At 37.2% G+C, this 13999-nt stretch overlaps 2 protein-coding genes across 3 annotated transcripts in view; one reads left to right on the forward strand and one right to left on the reverse strand.

Moving 5' to 3' along the window:
* Positions 1-11544, reverse strand: part of LOC106872555 (tRNA:m(4)X modification enzyme TRM13 homolog) — a 51195-nt gene extending 39651 nt beyond the window's left edge. Inside the window, exon 1 of one of the 2 annotated variants that reach the window (XR_008264890.1) lies at positions 10704-11544. Coding sequence is in view for 1 of the 2 variants with exons in the window: in XM_014919582.2 (XP_014775068.1) it covers positions 10704-10886 (183 nt within the window). In the remaining variant the exon portion in view is untranslated. The remainder of the gene's footprint in view (positions 1-10703) is intronic. The other variant, XM_014919582.2, reaches the window with a different exon arrangement.
* A 330-nt stretch (positions 11545-11874) lies between these two features.
* LOC106872556 (UV excision repair protein RAD23 homolog B) overlaps positions 11875-13999 on the forward strand; it is an 82667-nt gene continuing 80542 nt past the window's right edge. The window contains exon 1 of the mRNA XM_014919583.2: positions 11875-12181. Within this exon, the coding sequence (XP_014775069.1) occupies positions 12116-12181 (66 nt within the window). The 5' untranslated portion in view covers positions 11875-12115. The remainder of the gene's footprint in view (positions 12182-13999) is intronic.

The following is a 13999-nucleotide window of genomic DNA, read 5'->3' on the forward strand; positions in this document are numbered from 1 at the left end:
GTGCAATAAACTGGTTATATTTCTACAATACACAAAATATTTTAACAATTTTTATACAAGTCCTAATAATACTCTCTTTTACTTGTTTCAGTCATTTGACTGTGGCCATGCTGGAGCACCGCCTTTAGTCAAGCAAATCGACCTCAGGACTTATTCTTTGGAAGCCTAGTACTTATTCTATCAGTCTGTTTTGCCGAACCGCTAAGTTACGGGGACGCAAACACACCAGCATCAGTTGTCAAGCAATGTTGGAGTGACAAACACAGACACAAACATACATATATCTATATATACATATATATGACAGGCTTCTTTCAGTTTCTGTCTACCAAATTCACTCACAAGGCTTTGGTCGGCCCGAGGCTATAGTAGAAGACACTTGCTCAAGGTGCCACACAGTGGGAATGAATCCCAAACCATGTGGTTGGTAAGCAAGCTACTTACAACACAGCCACTCCTGCACATGAAAATACAATTGGCTTTTTTAAACATCAAATTGGTATGGGGGTCCACAGAAGTAAAATAGGAATCAAAGGGGTCCATAGGTAAAAAATGGTTGAGAACCCCTGGGTTAGACAGTTTGATTGGGACTGGTAGGCTGAACCAGGCTTCAGTCTGTTTTGGCTTGGTTTCTATAGCTGGATGTCCTTCCTAATACCAACCACTTTAAGAGTGTACTGGGAACCTCTAACAAGTCCCCAGCATGGGTATCTTTTACATGCCACCAGCATGAGTGCCTTTTATGTATCACAGGCATGGGTGCCTCTTACATGTCACCAGCACTGGCCATAACTTGGCACTGGTCACCTATAGAAATGAAATTTCAAATGACTGGATATGCCAATGATGGGTTGACCAATTTTGCAGATTGCCCTCGAACTACATGACCAAGTTCAGTCAATATTCAGCTTCTGAAAACTATGGCATTACATTGGTTATGACGGCAAGGGTTCCAGTTGATCCGATCAACAGAACAGCCTGCTCATGAAATTAACATGCAAGTGGCTGAGCAGTCCACAGACACGTGTACCCTTAATGTAGTTCATGGGGAGATTCAGCATGACACAGAAAGTGATAAGGCTGGTCTACTGAAATACAGGTACTACCCATTTTTGACAACTGAGTGGACTGGAGCAATGTGAAATAAGATGTTTTGCTGAAGGACACATGTTGCCAGGAATTAAACTCGTGACCTTATGATTGTGAACCAAATACCCTAACCGCTATGCTATGCACCTTTACTGAAAGCTATAGTTGAAGACAATTCACAACAAACTACTTGGGAATGAACAAAATAGCTTAAATCATGTCACATTTCAATTATAAAATACCTTCACAAACTAGGAAAGGTGTTTAAATTTGGTCAGAGAGGCCCTCATCAAATGACTGCTTCAAATCTTAGAGTCACCCTCTGCTTGTCATTGAAGAGTAGAGTTGTAGACTTAATACCAAACCTTTCTTAGGTAGAATCATCACGAGTGATAAAAAGTAGATTCTCTCTAATTATAGTCAACAAAAATGACAAAGGTTAGTGCCCAAGGAAAAAGGAGTTGAGCTAAAACAGGACTACAACCCACCGCAAATTTTGCTCTTTTCTTTTTATTGTGTTTGATGCAATACAAAGGGTGTCATTTATCCAGTGGAGGCACATGGCTCAGTGGTTAGAGAGACAGGCTCACAATCATGAGATAGCGAGTTTGATTCCCAGACTGGGTGTATGTTGTGTTCTTGAGTAAGACACATTATTTCATGCTGCTCCAGTTCACTCAGCTGTAGAAATGAGTTGTGATGTCACTGGTGCCATATTGTATCAGCCTTTGCCTTTCCCTTGGATAACATCGGTGGCATGGAGAAGGGAGGCTAGTATGCATGGGTGACTGCTGGTCTTCCATGAACAACTTTGCCAGGACTTGTGCATTGGAGGGGAACTTTCTAGGTGCAATCCCATGGTCATTCATGACCGAAGGGGGTCTTTACTTTTTTACACTTTACCTATTTATCCAACTGTGTCAAACAAAAATGAACTAGTTAGTGTGAAGTATTGTCATTGATTTGGAAGCAAAGCACAATAATTTACAGGAAAAGGGCCAGTATTGATCAATCGTAAAGAGATGTTGCTCTCACATGATAATGCAAGATCACATATTGCCCACATTACTCAGGGAAAGATTATGGTACTAAATACAGATTTGCTTAAATTTCCTTATTCTCCTAATCCTGCTCCATCTGACTATCATCATATCAGATCACTGCAACATTATTTAGAAGGAGAATCATTTATTAATTGTGAAGTTAAATATGACACGGTGCACTTCTTTGCTTTGAAACCTGAATTTAACATCCAAGGGTTCAACAATTTGCTAAATAGATAGAATTATGAAATCATTAACAAGGGAAAATATTATCTTGATTCTATATGTCAGTTAAGACCAAAGAAACATCTGTTTCTTTTATTATCTAGAGATGTGACTAGGCTTTTCATTCCACCATAATGTGTACATACATTCATACATACCACAACATACACAATGGCTATGTGGTGAACAGACAGTATATTTAGTGTTGAAATAGTAGTCGAAGACATACATGCATGCATATATACACGCACACACACATTCATACATACATAAAGTAACAAAGGGTACAACAAAACTGTTGTGGAGAGTAGGAAATCTAATGTTTTGGACAGTTTTTCTTGCAGATTATGGGGAAGATGTGGGAGGAAAAAGAAAAGGCAGCAGAGTCTTATAACCTTTCAGCTTGTGCAACTGACGGGGGGAATGCAAGACATTGTCTATATAGATAGGAAGTTGTAGGAAAAGAGAAAGTAAAAGAAGGAAAAAGTTATGTAAAGAGAACAGAAAGTTAGTGAGGGTGAGTTGGAGGCAAAAATTAAGGTAAGAGAGCTGAAGGATAACAATTATCCCTGATTATGACAACCACTTTGTTGACTACTCTGAGAGCAAATTTTTGCCCAACTTGTGGGATCCATCCAGAGCTATATGGTCAGTATATTGATGATTGCACCAGTGCTACAACACCCACAGACCAAAAAGCTCAATAGGCTCATGTCTTTTATGAACTTTTACAGTCCACCTTAGAATTTGCCTTTACTGTATCTGATACTTCTGCTAGTTTTCTCAACATCTCTTCCACTATCAACTTGTCAACCTTTGCCCACAAAAACCTACTGACTCCCACTCCTTTTCCCATTATTCTTCTCCACTTAAGCACACTACATCTGCCATACCATTCCCTCAATTTCTCAAGCTTCACTGATTCTGTAGCATTCATTCAGATTTAAATCTAATGTAAGAGAATGTGACAAATCTTGAATTGAAGATACTTTTGATTGGTTTTGGATACTATATATCCAAGCAATTGACTGTGTTACATCATTATCGTCATTTAGTGTCTGCTTGCATGGGCTGGACAGTTTGACTGGAACTGGTAAGCCAGTGAGTTGCACCAAGTTCCAGTCTGACTTGGCAACCACTCCAAGAGTATAATGGGTGCTTTTTACATGTCACCAGCACAGATGTTTTTAAGCACCAGTCATGCGACACCATTACATATATTAGTGACAGAGGCAGTATTAATACCAAGAGGTCATATTTATCACCACTTAAATGTGGATGTTCCATTAGAACAAACTATATTGTGATAGATACTATGATAAAAACTTGTCATGTTGTCTTTTGGTGCAAAATACATTTTTGTTTATATCACTAGCAGATAGATAGTGGGGACTTATCTCCCCACTAGCAATATAAACAAAGAGTACATTTTGCACCAATAGCCAATATGAGAGTTTCTCTCATGGTATCTACGGCAGAATAGTTTGTTCTAAGAGAACATCCACATTTAAGTGAGCATAAATATTACCTCTTTAGTACTAGTCTCCTTTTCTCTCTACATACAGTATTCCATCCTCCCACTGAAATGCACTCATCTACAACTTCTAAATCAAAAGGTCCATGGTGCCTTGCACCACCATAAACAACTAGACACTTTTAAACGTGTTTTCAGATGATGCAAACCAACCCCTATATTCTAAATTCATCACTCTACATCTTGCTTGTAATTCCAGCACAATTTAATTGAATATTATTTTCTAGCAAGCATATACTATGTTTTAGCAAGCACTTATAGATATTCTAAGCTAATGTACAAATGTTAAGATCTTTCTGTTAAGTCCTATACCCACATTTAATTATATCCCTACTTTTCATTGAACTTAAAGTTTAAAATATCAATTCCTTATAGTTACAATAAATAAATTTTTTATTCAGGTAACTATAAACAAACACTTACATCTAAAGCATATTCACTGCCCTCATTATTTATCTTATCGTCATTTAATGGGCTTTCCATGGTGGCATGGGTTGGATGGTTTGGCTGGAGCTGAAAAGGTTAAGGGCTGCACAAGGCTTCATTGTCTGTTCCAGCATGGTTTCTGTGGCTGGATGCTCTTCCTAATGCTAACCACTCCACAGAGTGTATCAGGTGCTTTTTAGGTGGCACCAGCACCTGTATTAATTCTGTTGGGGTGGACGGGTCTTCTAGATTACAGAAAAGTACTAGATATCTTGGTCAGGTTATATAAACTTATAAACCTGAATCCCATCATATTTAGCTGATTTATAACAATATACTTATATTACCTCTCAATTCTCTTGCTTTTCTCCTCCTCTACTGAGCATAACCCTTTCCTTCCCACATACATTGCTCTTGCATTGACCACCATGCCACACAGCTACTGGTTCATGGGTATATTTCATCTTGTAAGTCAACCCCCCTCAAAGCTTTAGGCCTTCTCTTCACATAATTCCAATTTATTTGCCTCATTTGTTCTTGCTGTTCTATACAGGTCTTCTTCACACCATCTTACTTAATACCTCCCCCCAACTTCCCTACCATATTGGCACTGGTCACTTCTTTCTATATCCTCTTCTAACTTTTGAACTTAATTCCTTGTCATGTTTGTTAATTTTCCATCTAGCCTCTTATGACCTTGTATTCTCTGCTGCTCTTCCTCTAAATTTATCTCTGTATACTTACTTCTACTAGTATATCATTACTTCCTATTAAGGCTCTCTCTCATTCTTCCTCCTATGATGGAATAAATTGCAACTATAATAATGGCTGCTGATTGCTTGCAGGGAAATGCACTATCTGCACATCTATTCTTGAAATGGCTTTAACAGACTATCTGTACACCTTCTTTCTCATCCGGCTTTGGATACCACTTATGGTGACTAGCTTTATCAATAATTTGAACCTATCCAATAACTGTTCCAGGAAATACTAGCATATACCATAACCATTATAAACATTCTTCAAATGACCTTTTAAATATGTCTTGTGATCTATACTCCTGTAACCCACATCTTATATATATAAACATTAAAACATTATAAGTTGAATTGATACTTGCTTGCTTGTTAATCCTTTTATTCTATATGTGGTTGTGTGTGTGTGTCAAGCTAAATAAATACAAGGTCATCCTTGCATACAGGCATGACCCCTGCATCTCTCTTCAGCTAAGCATTCCTAATCTTCCGGGCTCATAGGTGCCACATAAAAGCACTCACTACACTCTGTACAGTAGTTAGCATTAGGAAGGGCATCCAGCTGCAGAAACCATGTCAAAACAGACCTGAAACCCAGGAAGCTCTTCAGCTGGCCAGCTCCTGCCAAACTGTCCAACCCATACCAGCATGGAAAATGGACATTAAATGATGATATGTGTGTGTGTATGAAGGCATGTGGCCAGTGTTAAGTATTGTGTGCTCCAAGTTACAAGATCATGATTTGCAGTTATTACAGAATACTGTTGGTAGTCCTGGTGTAAAATATCTTGCTCTAATTTTTACTCTCTTTTCTTCCTGTTGTTTGTTCCAATTTGACTCCTGCATCATTGAAATGTCAGTTAATGACATCCTTACAATGGAATTTCAGATAACTGTAGAGCACAGCCTTGAGGATTCTAGTACCCTTCTTACAGATCACATATCCCACCCAGTGTAGGATAGATACAAATCTAGGCACACTTGCATGCTGCAGGACCATCAAGTTGAAGATGTAATCTTACCTTGTGAATGACATAGATGTATTATATATCCTAGCTTCTTGATTGTAACATATATCTCACCTTGCTTGCAAGGCTTGTTGGGTCTTCTCCAACATTGCAGGTTACCAATAAACAGTCTTTTGTCTACCCATATAAAAATTTCCACTACATATCAATGAATGGTATCACCTACTTTGAGGGCACTGGTTTAGTTGCTTATACCTACCCCAGTACTTATTTTAAAGTCAGCTACTTTCTGAGGCTATAGTAAAAGACAGTTGCCCATGGTACCATGCAGTGGAACTGAACCTGAAAACATGTGGTTTGCAAAGCAACCTTCTTAATCATATGATCATACCTGTGCCTAAAAATTTTCTCCACTTGCTGAGGTACTTGAAGTTGCAATCCTTAGATGAAATTATAGTATGTAAAACTGATGTTAAGTGACTGATATCCAAAAACACACATATGGTGGAAGTTGACCTGTGACTGAGTTAAGGCCACTTCTTAAACCCATTTCACTCTAAGAAATATCTCATGTTTGGTCTCCCCATCACTGACATCTCATATAGCTCCTAGGGCTTTCAAGTCATTCTACATTGACCACAAATCAGCCTTCTAGGAACAGGGTGTTGGGACCTGCAATGCTGAAAGAATCCACTAGCCAACCCACACACCCGACATACAAGGTGCATGAGAGAACATGTTGTATAGCACATTGGTAGACACAGGATCCTCCATGACCATGTTTGTGGATGAATAGGCCTGCCTTTGGGAAGCTGATGCAGCCATACTGGTCGTACAAAAGAAATTCTTTTGCACCCTTCTCAGAGAGCACTCATGTCCTCTGTATATTAAAAAAACATTTTTCAACTCAGAGTATGCAACCCAGTTGTCCTCAAAATACTTTAACACCAGTAGCAATCAGATCCTTCCTCAGCTCCCTATCTAATGCAAGATCTTCCCAGGTATTAGTACTGCTGTTTATCTGTGTCTTTAAGAGTACTGCTGAAATGCTTGCATGGTTTGCACTGAGGATGCTTTTCTTGCTTCAGGTCACCATACAACACATGTTTTGCTATGCTGATGTCCTCTACTTGCACAAGATGATCAGAACATCTAAGCTGGTGTTTCATAATCATGAACTCAATACTAGCCATCTTCACCAGTTGCTGTACTCTCATATCAGGCACATGAGCTCACCATGAGATCTTAAGGGTATTATGCAAGCATTGCTGGTGGAATCGCTTGAGACATTGGATACGTCTGTGATAGATTGTCAATGTCTAACATCCATACAACAGTGCAGTTAAAACACATGCTGGATAGACCTCAACTATTGTTGCCACTTTGATGTCTGGTTGTGGATAAAGCATTGATTCAAGCTTTCCAAACACATCACAAGCCTTAAAAAGTCTCTAATGATCTCCTCACCAAGTGTGTTAAATCTAGATATTGTACAACCAAGTAGATAAATGTATCCATGACTTTTAACCTTGTACTCTTGGTGTGTATATCAATGATGGGATACATGGCTAGCCTAGTATTAGTTGTAGCATGACTACTGTCTTCTCAAGACTGATTTGCAAGTCTAAACTCATCACGTGGCTGAAAAGCAGTCAATCAAGAGCTGCGGGTCTTCCTCAGAGTGGGTTACGTGATTGCAATCGTCAGTGTAAAGGAGATGAAAGTTTTTGTTACTGTAGTAAAACAACAATGTTGAAAAGCATTCCTTTTGTACAGTAAAAGGTGTAGATGCCAGCTTCGCTATATGCAAAAGCTTGTAAGATAACAATAGCAAAGATGGTGAACAAAGTAAGGGGCAGGAGATCACCTTAACATCAGATTCAACGGAGATGGGTTCTAGTAGTTTACCATTGATACAAACCCATGCCATCATGTTGTCATGAAGAGAACGAACGGACCTTGTGAAATTTTCTGGACACCCCAAAGAGTTGGCCTACGTACAGTGTCAAAACCTTGGTAAGATCAATGAAACACTGGTACAGATCAAGTCACTGATCTCTGCACTTCTCTTGTCTGTGTCAGCCTGTGAAGATCATATCAGTTGTACCTTGATTTGATCAAAAGCCACATGCTTCAGCAACCAATTGAGAAGTATCCTTGCAAAGATTTTGTCAACATAGAGATCCCGTGGTAGTTATCACATACATCTTTGAGTCCTTTCTTATACAAAGAAACAAAGATGGCATCTTTCCAGTCTTGTGGGGTTTTGCTTCTGAACGACACTGTATGAAATATGGTAGATAAAAAACCCCAGTATCTCATCACCACATTTCTCAACCAGTTCAGTAACAATGCAATCATACCCAAAGGCTTTCCCCATATTCATCAATTCTACAGCTACCATTATTTCATCATTAGTCAGTGGATCATCAGTCTGGTGAAATACAAGTGCTGGTACAAACCCTTAAAGCAGGATGTCAGTATGTACTATGGCCTGATGGATCAAGACATCACTGAAATACTGCTGCCACCTGGCCTTGATTTCATCTTACTTGTGCAGCAACACATTACCAGTCTGTTCACAGTGATGCAAAGACGGAGAGTTGCAGTCAGCAAAAAAAAAAAAAATGTCGGCAAAATTCAGATATCTACTGCCAAATGAAATTCAAAATCTCTGTATCACCATCTATCAATCTATCTATCTATATGTATATGCACACACACACACACAGAGGGACACCATGCAACCATGAGGCTCTGAGTTTAGTCTTACTGCACAGCACCTCAAGCAAGTGTTTTAGTGCCTTTTACTATAACCTTGGGTTAACCAATGCTTTGTGAGTGAATTTGGTAGACAGGAACCATGTGGAAGCTCATCATGTGTTTGAATATATATGTATGTATGTATGTATGTATGTGTGTACATCATTGTTTGTTCCTCCCACCAATACTTGAAGACTGGTGTTCGTTTGCATACGACCCCTTCTAGCAGTTTGGCAAATGAAACCAATGGAATAAGTACCAAACTTCAAAAAAAAAAAAAAAAAAGTACTGGGGTCAATTTGTTCGACTAAAAGCTTCAAGGCAGTGTCCCAGCATGGCTGCAGTCCAATGACTGAAACAAGCAAAAGGCAAAAGATAAATATCGGTTTGATCATCTGACGTTTGTTTTTTGACACTAGTAAGAGTTACAAGTAATAAATAGGCTTCCGAGAGACTTCGCCGCAAATCGAAAGCTCTGGCATGGTAAATTTAATGTTCTCGCCTAGAGATTGCAGTGGCGTGAAACAAGTGATTAAAAGACATTAAGATAGGCAGGCAGACAGACAATTACTACTGTACATGGTTCTGTAATCCATTTTAGTTTCATTTTGAATATTTACGTTTTTTAAAGCATAACTTTGCTTGCCTCTTTCTGACAAATTGCTAATAATTAGCGTTAAAATAAATCTAAACTATACTGAAATCTAAGGACTTAAATTTTTTTTTTAAAATGTTTATTTATGGAGAATAAATCTTACAGGAAGTTACAGAGTTGGGCTACCACGTGGGAATTAAGGGTTAAAATATTGTTATTGTGTACAGAAGTGCGCAATAAACATAAATTCTTAGTTCAATACAAAATACTGTTTAAATTTACATTCAATATTAACTATTAATGAAGGAGCAATAAAGTTACAATTATACTTGAAAGAACGAAACTACTTAATAATTAAAGCACAATAAACGTTAGGACTACTTCCTCTTTGACCGATTTCAGTCATCGGACTCCTCGCCTTCAAAACTTTTAACTAATCATATCGACTTCAGCACTTACTTAATTGAGCCCCTATTTCAACGGAGATTTTGTAGAAGATAATTGTCGGTATATTGTGTAATCGAACTCGGAACTACGTGGTTGCGAATAACTCTTTGTTCTATATCTAAATAAAAGACGGAATAATCACCAGAGACGCTTTTTTTATAAGTCTACAAAACCACAACTAACTGGGATTAAACGATCGCTATTTTTTAAATTTCGTTTCCGGATAATATTGTAAACATTAACCTTTATTTGGTACTTGCTATAAATTATGCTGAGGTTTTATTCACAAATTTATAGACAGTGTTTTAAGCTCACTTTTGAGAAATTTTCTGACACCCATATAACACTGTGTGTTATTAAATAAAACCAATAAAGGAGCCTCTAACTGGTCACCAAATATGCTGGAAACAGTAGCCAAAGCACCTAATAATAATACTAACTTCCACTTGAGAACACATCGGATAATAATGTCATTGTAGACAAATATAATAAGACAATCAGAGCTGGATCGGTTTAATCAAACGATCTGATTCATTAGGGTTAAATAACAAATAAAATTTGTGTGTGTGTCTGTGTACGGATAGTGTCTATAAACGGACAGAAAAAAAAAAGTTGTGGTGATGGCAAAATAAAACAATTTAAAATTTTGAGAAATGATTCTTTTTCCAGACGTGTAATATCCGTTGTCAGAAATACAAGACACAAATTAAATATAACACACACACACACATTTAAACACGTGTAGACGTCCATGTATTTGTCGGAGGGTTGTACTATATGGTGTTGCTCTCGATTTTCGAGTAACCATAAGAAGAAAGCAAGGAAGCAAGCAAGGAATTTTCAGCTAATTTCACTTACATTTAACAAATATATATGTTCCGAGCAATATTTGTCGTCATTATTCGGTCTGAACCGACAGAATCTTTTCTTTTTTTTAACGTAGAACGAACATGAAGGAGGAGCACCAACTTGTGGTGGATTATTTACAGAAGAATCAGATGGTGATGTCGATGATGTTGTTGCTGCTGTCTCTACAGACATCGTGATAACTGTTCAGTCTTGCTTTCTTACCATCTTGCCACTCTTTACGTACAAAGTATACACACGTCATTAAAGAACTGATACATGTGTACATACACACACACACATATAGAAAAATACATATAAGCAAACAGTTGTGTCCCTTTACGTTTTAAGTTCGAATCCCAGCCAAGACATTCAGCTTCTTTTTTTTTGTATATTCTTTTAGAACCCATGTCGTCCACTTTATCTCTCACTTTTTGAAATTTCTGGCTTTGTATAAATTTTAGAAATCATTATAGCCAAGTAAAATCACAGCAAACTGGCTTCTTTTAATTAACGTTAAACTGCGCAAAAATGCTATTTGACATGACTGAAAGTTTGCTCACCACGCCTTGCCGAACGTAAAAAATAAAAAATAAATTCCCTTTACTCGTGGAAATTTTAGATCTAGATAAGATTTTATTTTTGGTTCAGTAGAGATACCAAGAATACAGAAGTCACAGTAAATTTATGCTGTTACTATTTATCAAACAGAAGGGAAATTTGGTCCTGAATACGTTTTTTTTACCTTTTCTTCTTGTAACCATGAACAATTTAGATTTGACTCGGACAAAACCGAATTTTTAGTCGGTTTCGTGCAGGAAGTAACAACAAAACCAGCAGCAATGGTACATAACAGCTTTTCATTGGTTGATTTATACTGTTACCGTTATTAACTATTAAATACTAAAAAATTTGCTGCTGAATAGGTTATTCTTTTCAAAACTGTTGACCCTTTTTTATGTTTCTTTTTTTACACAATTTTTATTTTGCATTTGAACAAATATTAAAAAACACATTTAAGCTTTTTTACAAAAATTCGCTTATCATAAAATAATGGAATGAAATTAAATATTACATTTTACCTCATCTCCTTAGTCTCAGTTTCTTTTTTCTCTCTCTCCCTCTCTTTAAATCTAATTCTCTTTTCTTTTCTTCTCCTCTCCCTTGTGACTATCACCCTTTTGTTAAACCCTCTCTCTATCACTTCCTCCCACTTCCTCCTATCTAAGTCTTCTTCCAACATGAAGTCAACATAGTCTATGACGTCACATATATGGCCACTCTACTCTTAGAGTCGTTTACGTGAAACAGGCAAATTTTTTTTTCAGGCTGGAAACAAATCTTTTGACCGATTTTTTTTTCTTCTCTCTCCACCGATTTCACATGACCCTTTAAATTTGTCGATACCTAGAGAATTTTTAACCATGTTGATCACACTGAGAACGTTACAACAACATATGTTTAAAGTAGAGATTGATGTAAATTCAACTGTAAGTATAAACCTAGTTATACATGCGTGTATATATATATATATATATATATATATATATATATATGTATTTATATATTTCAAGTCTTTCTTTCTGTTTACACTTATATACGTAAATATATATACATACATACATACATATATGTATACACACACGTCGATTCTGTTGTCTATTAAAACGTATGATCAATGTCCCAACAAGTGCATAGTAAAGTCGATAGTCGGTTTGTATGTGTATATAAAAATATATATTTATACATGTATGTATATGTGTGTCGTGTATAGTAGAATGCTGATTTGTATATGAAACTTGTATATACCATATCTACGCACGTGTGTGTATATATATATATATATATAACCAAGTGTAGCTGTGTGTATATATCTAAGCTGGTATGGCTGCTAACACGCAATAGTTTATATATATATATATATATATATACATACATACATGCACACTCCTCACTGTAAAAAAAAGGAGTTGATAAAAATGGCTTTGTTTGCTGTTTCAGTTACCTACTAAATTATTTCCTTTATTTAAAAGAAGCTTTTATCATATAAAATGACCCATATTATATATATGTATATATATAAAATTATATGTATGAGCAGGGTTAGTTGAACCAGAAACGGGTTTCTACCAAATGACCAGTCCATTTTCATTACCAGTGTCCTAATATCCAAATCTTGTCTCCCTTTCTGCCATTATTTGTCCTAATGTAGAGGCCAAACTAATGAAACCAAATTCTACCATCTGCCCTGACTTCCAAGAAGCTTAATTCGATTACCGTCTCTAGTAAAATCTTAATTCGTGACATGGCTCTCTTTCTCTCTCATGTATGAATGTATATGTTATATAGATGTATGCGTAGACGTATATATATATACACACACACACACACACACATATATATACGTGAACGTATATATATCGTTTCTTCAGTTTCAACATTTTATTTACCTCTCGATACTGTGAATAGTTGTCTCTTTTCCATAAATCAATCAGTCTGTATTATCTGTACTATCTCTAATAGCTACATAGATACTAATTATGGACAAGTCAAAGTTAATTCAGTTCTCAGCCACCATTTTTATTCATCAATTGCTATCACCACATCATTCTTGCATCCAGCAGTGGTGGTGGTTAAAGCGTAATTATTCCACATAGTCTATAAGTATGTCCTTCCATACCAAAACCACACTGACCAACACTCAAGGTGCTACCACCGTCTATCTACCTTAGACCATCGATGACTCTCTCTCTTCACTTAGTCACGAGTCTTCTATGCCAACACCTGAGATCTCACTCCTCATCCCTGCACCTTCCGTTCATCAGACATCCCGGTACTTCGTCTCTATCTCTCCTCTGCGTCATGGTATAATAATTGTTTGTAACAACATAGGAGGCCCAAAGCTTTAAATATACTGGGGGAGTGGTAGAGGAGAGAGAGACAACAATAGTCAGTGAAATGGGCCTCAGTACTTGACTGCTACTGTGTATTTTGTTGATCTCGGAGGGATAAAGGGCAAAGTTGACCTCTGTGGGATTTGAACTCAGAACGCAGGGAGCCAGATGAAATACTGCAAGGCATTTTTGGCTCGACTATCCACCACCCTGGTATTTCAACTGAACGAAAGGGATGTAATAGAAATAGAAGGGGAAGAAACCCCAGCCTTTTCCCCATTAACCTCTAAACCTCTAATTACTTCAACGCCTATCAAAATTTGTCATGATAGCCCACCCCCTTTAACATCCGTATCTCTTGTATACTTGGCTTATCTTCCTTTGCAGCATCCTTCAATTTCCCTCCCTATATAT

This window comes from Octopus bimaculoides, chromosome 9 (assembly GCF_001194135.2).
Source record: "Octopus bimaculoides isolate UCB-OBI-ISO-001 chromosome 9, ASM119413v2, whole genome shotgun sequence".
Classification (NCBI taxonomy): Eukaryota; Metazoa; Mollusca; class Cephalopoda; order Octopoda; family Octopodidae; genus Octopus; species Octopus bimaculoides.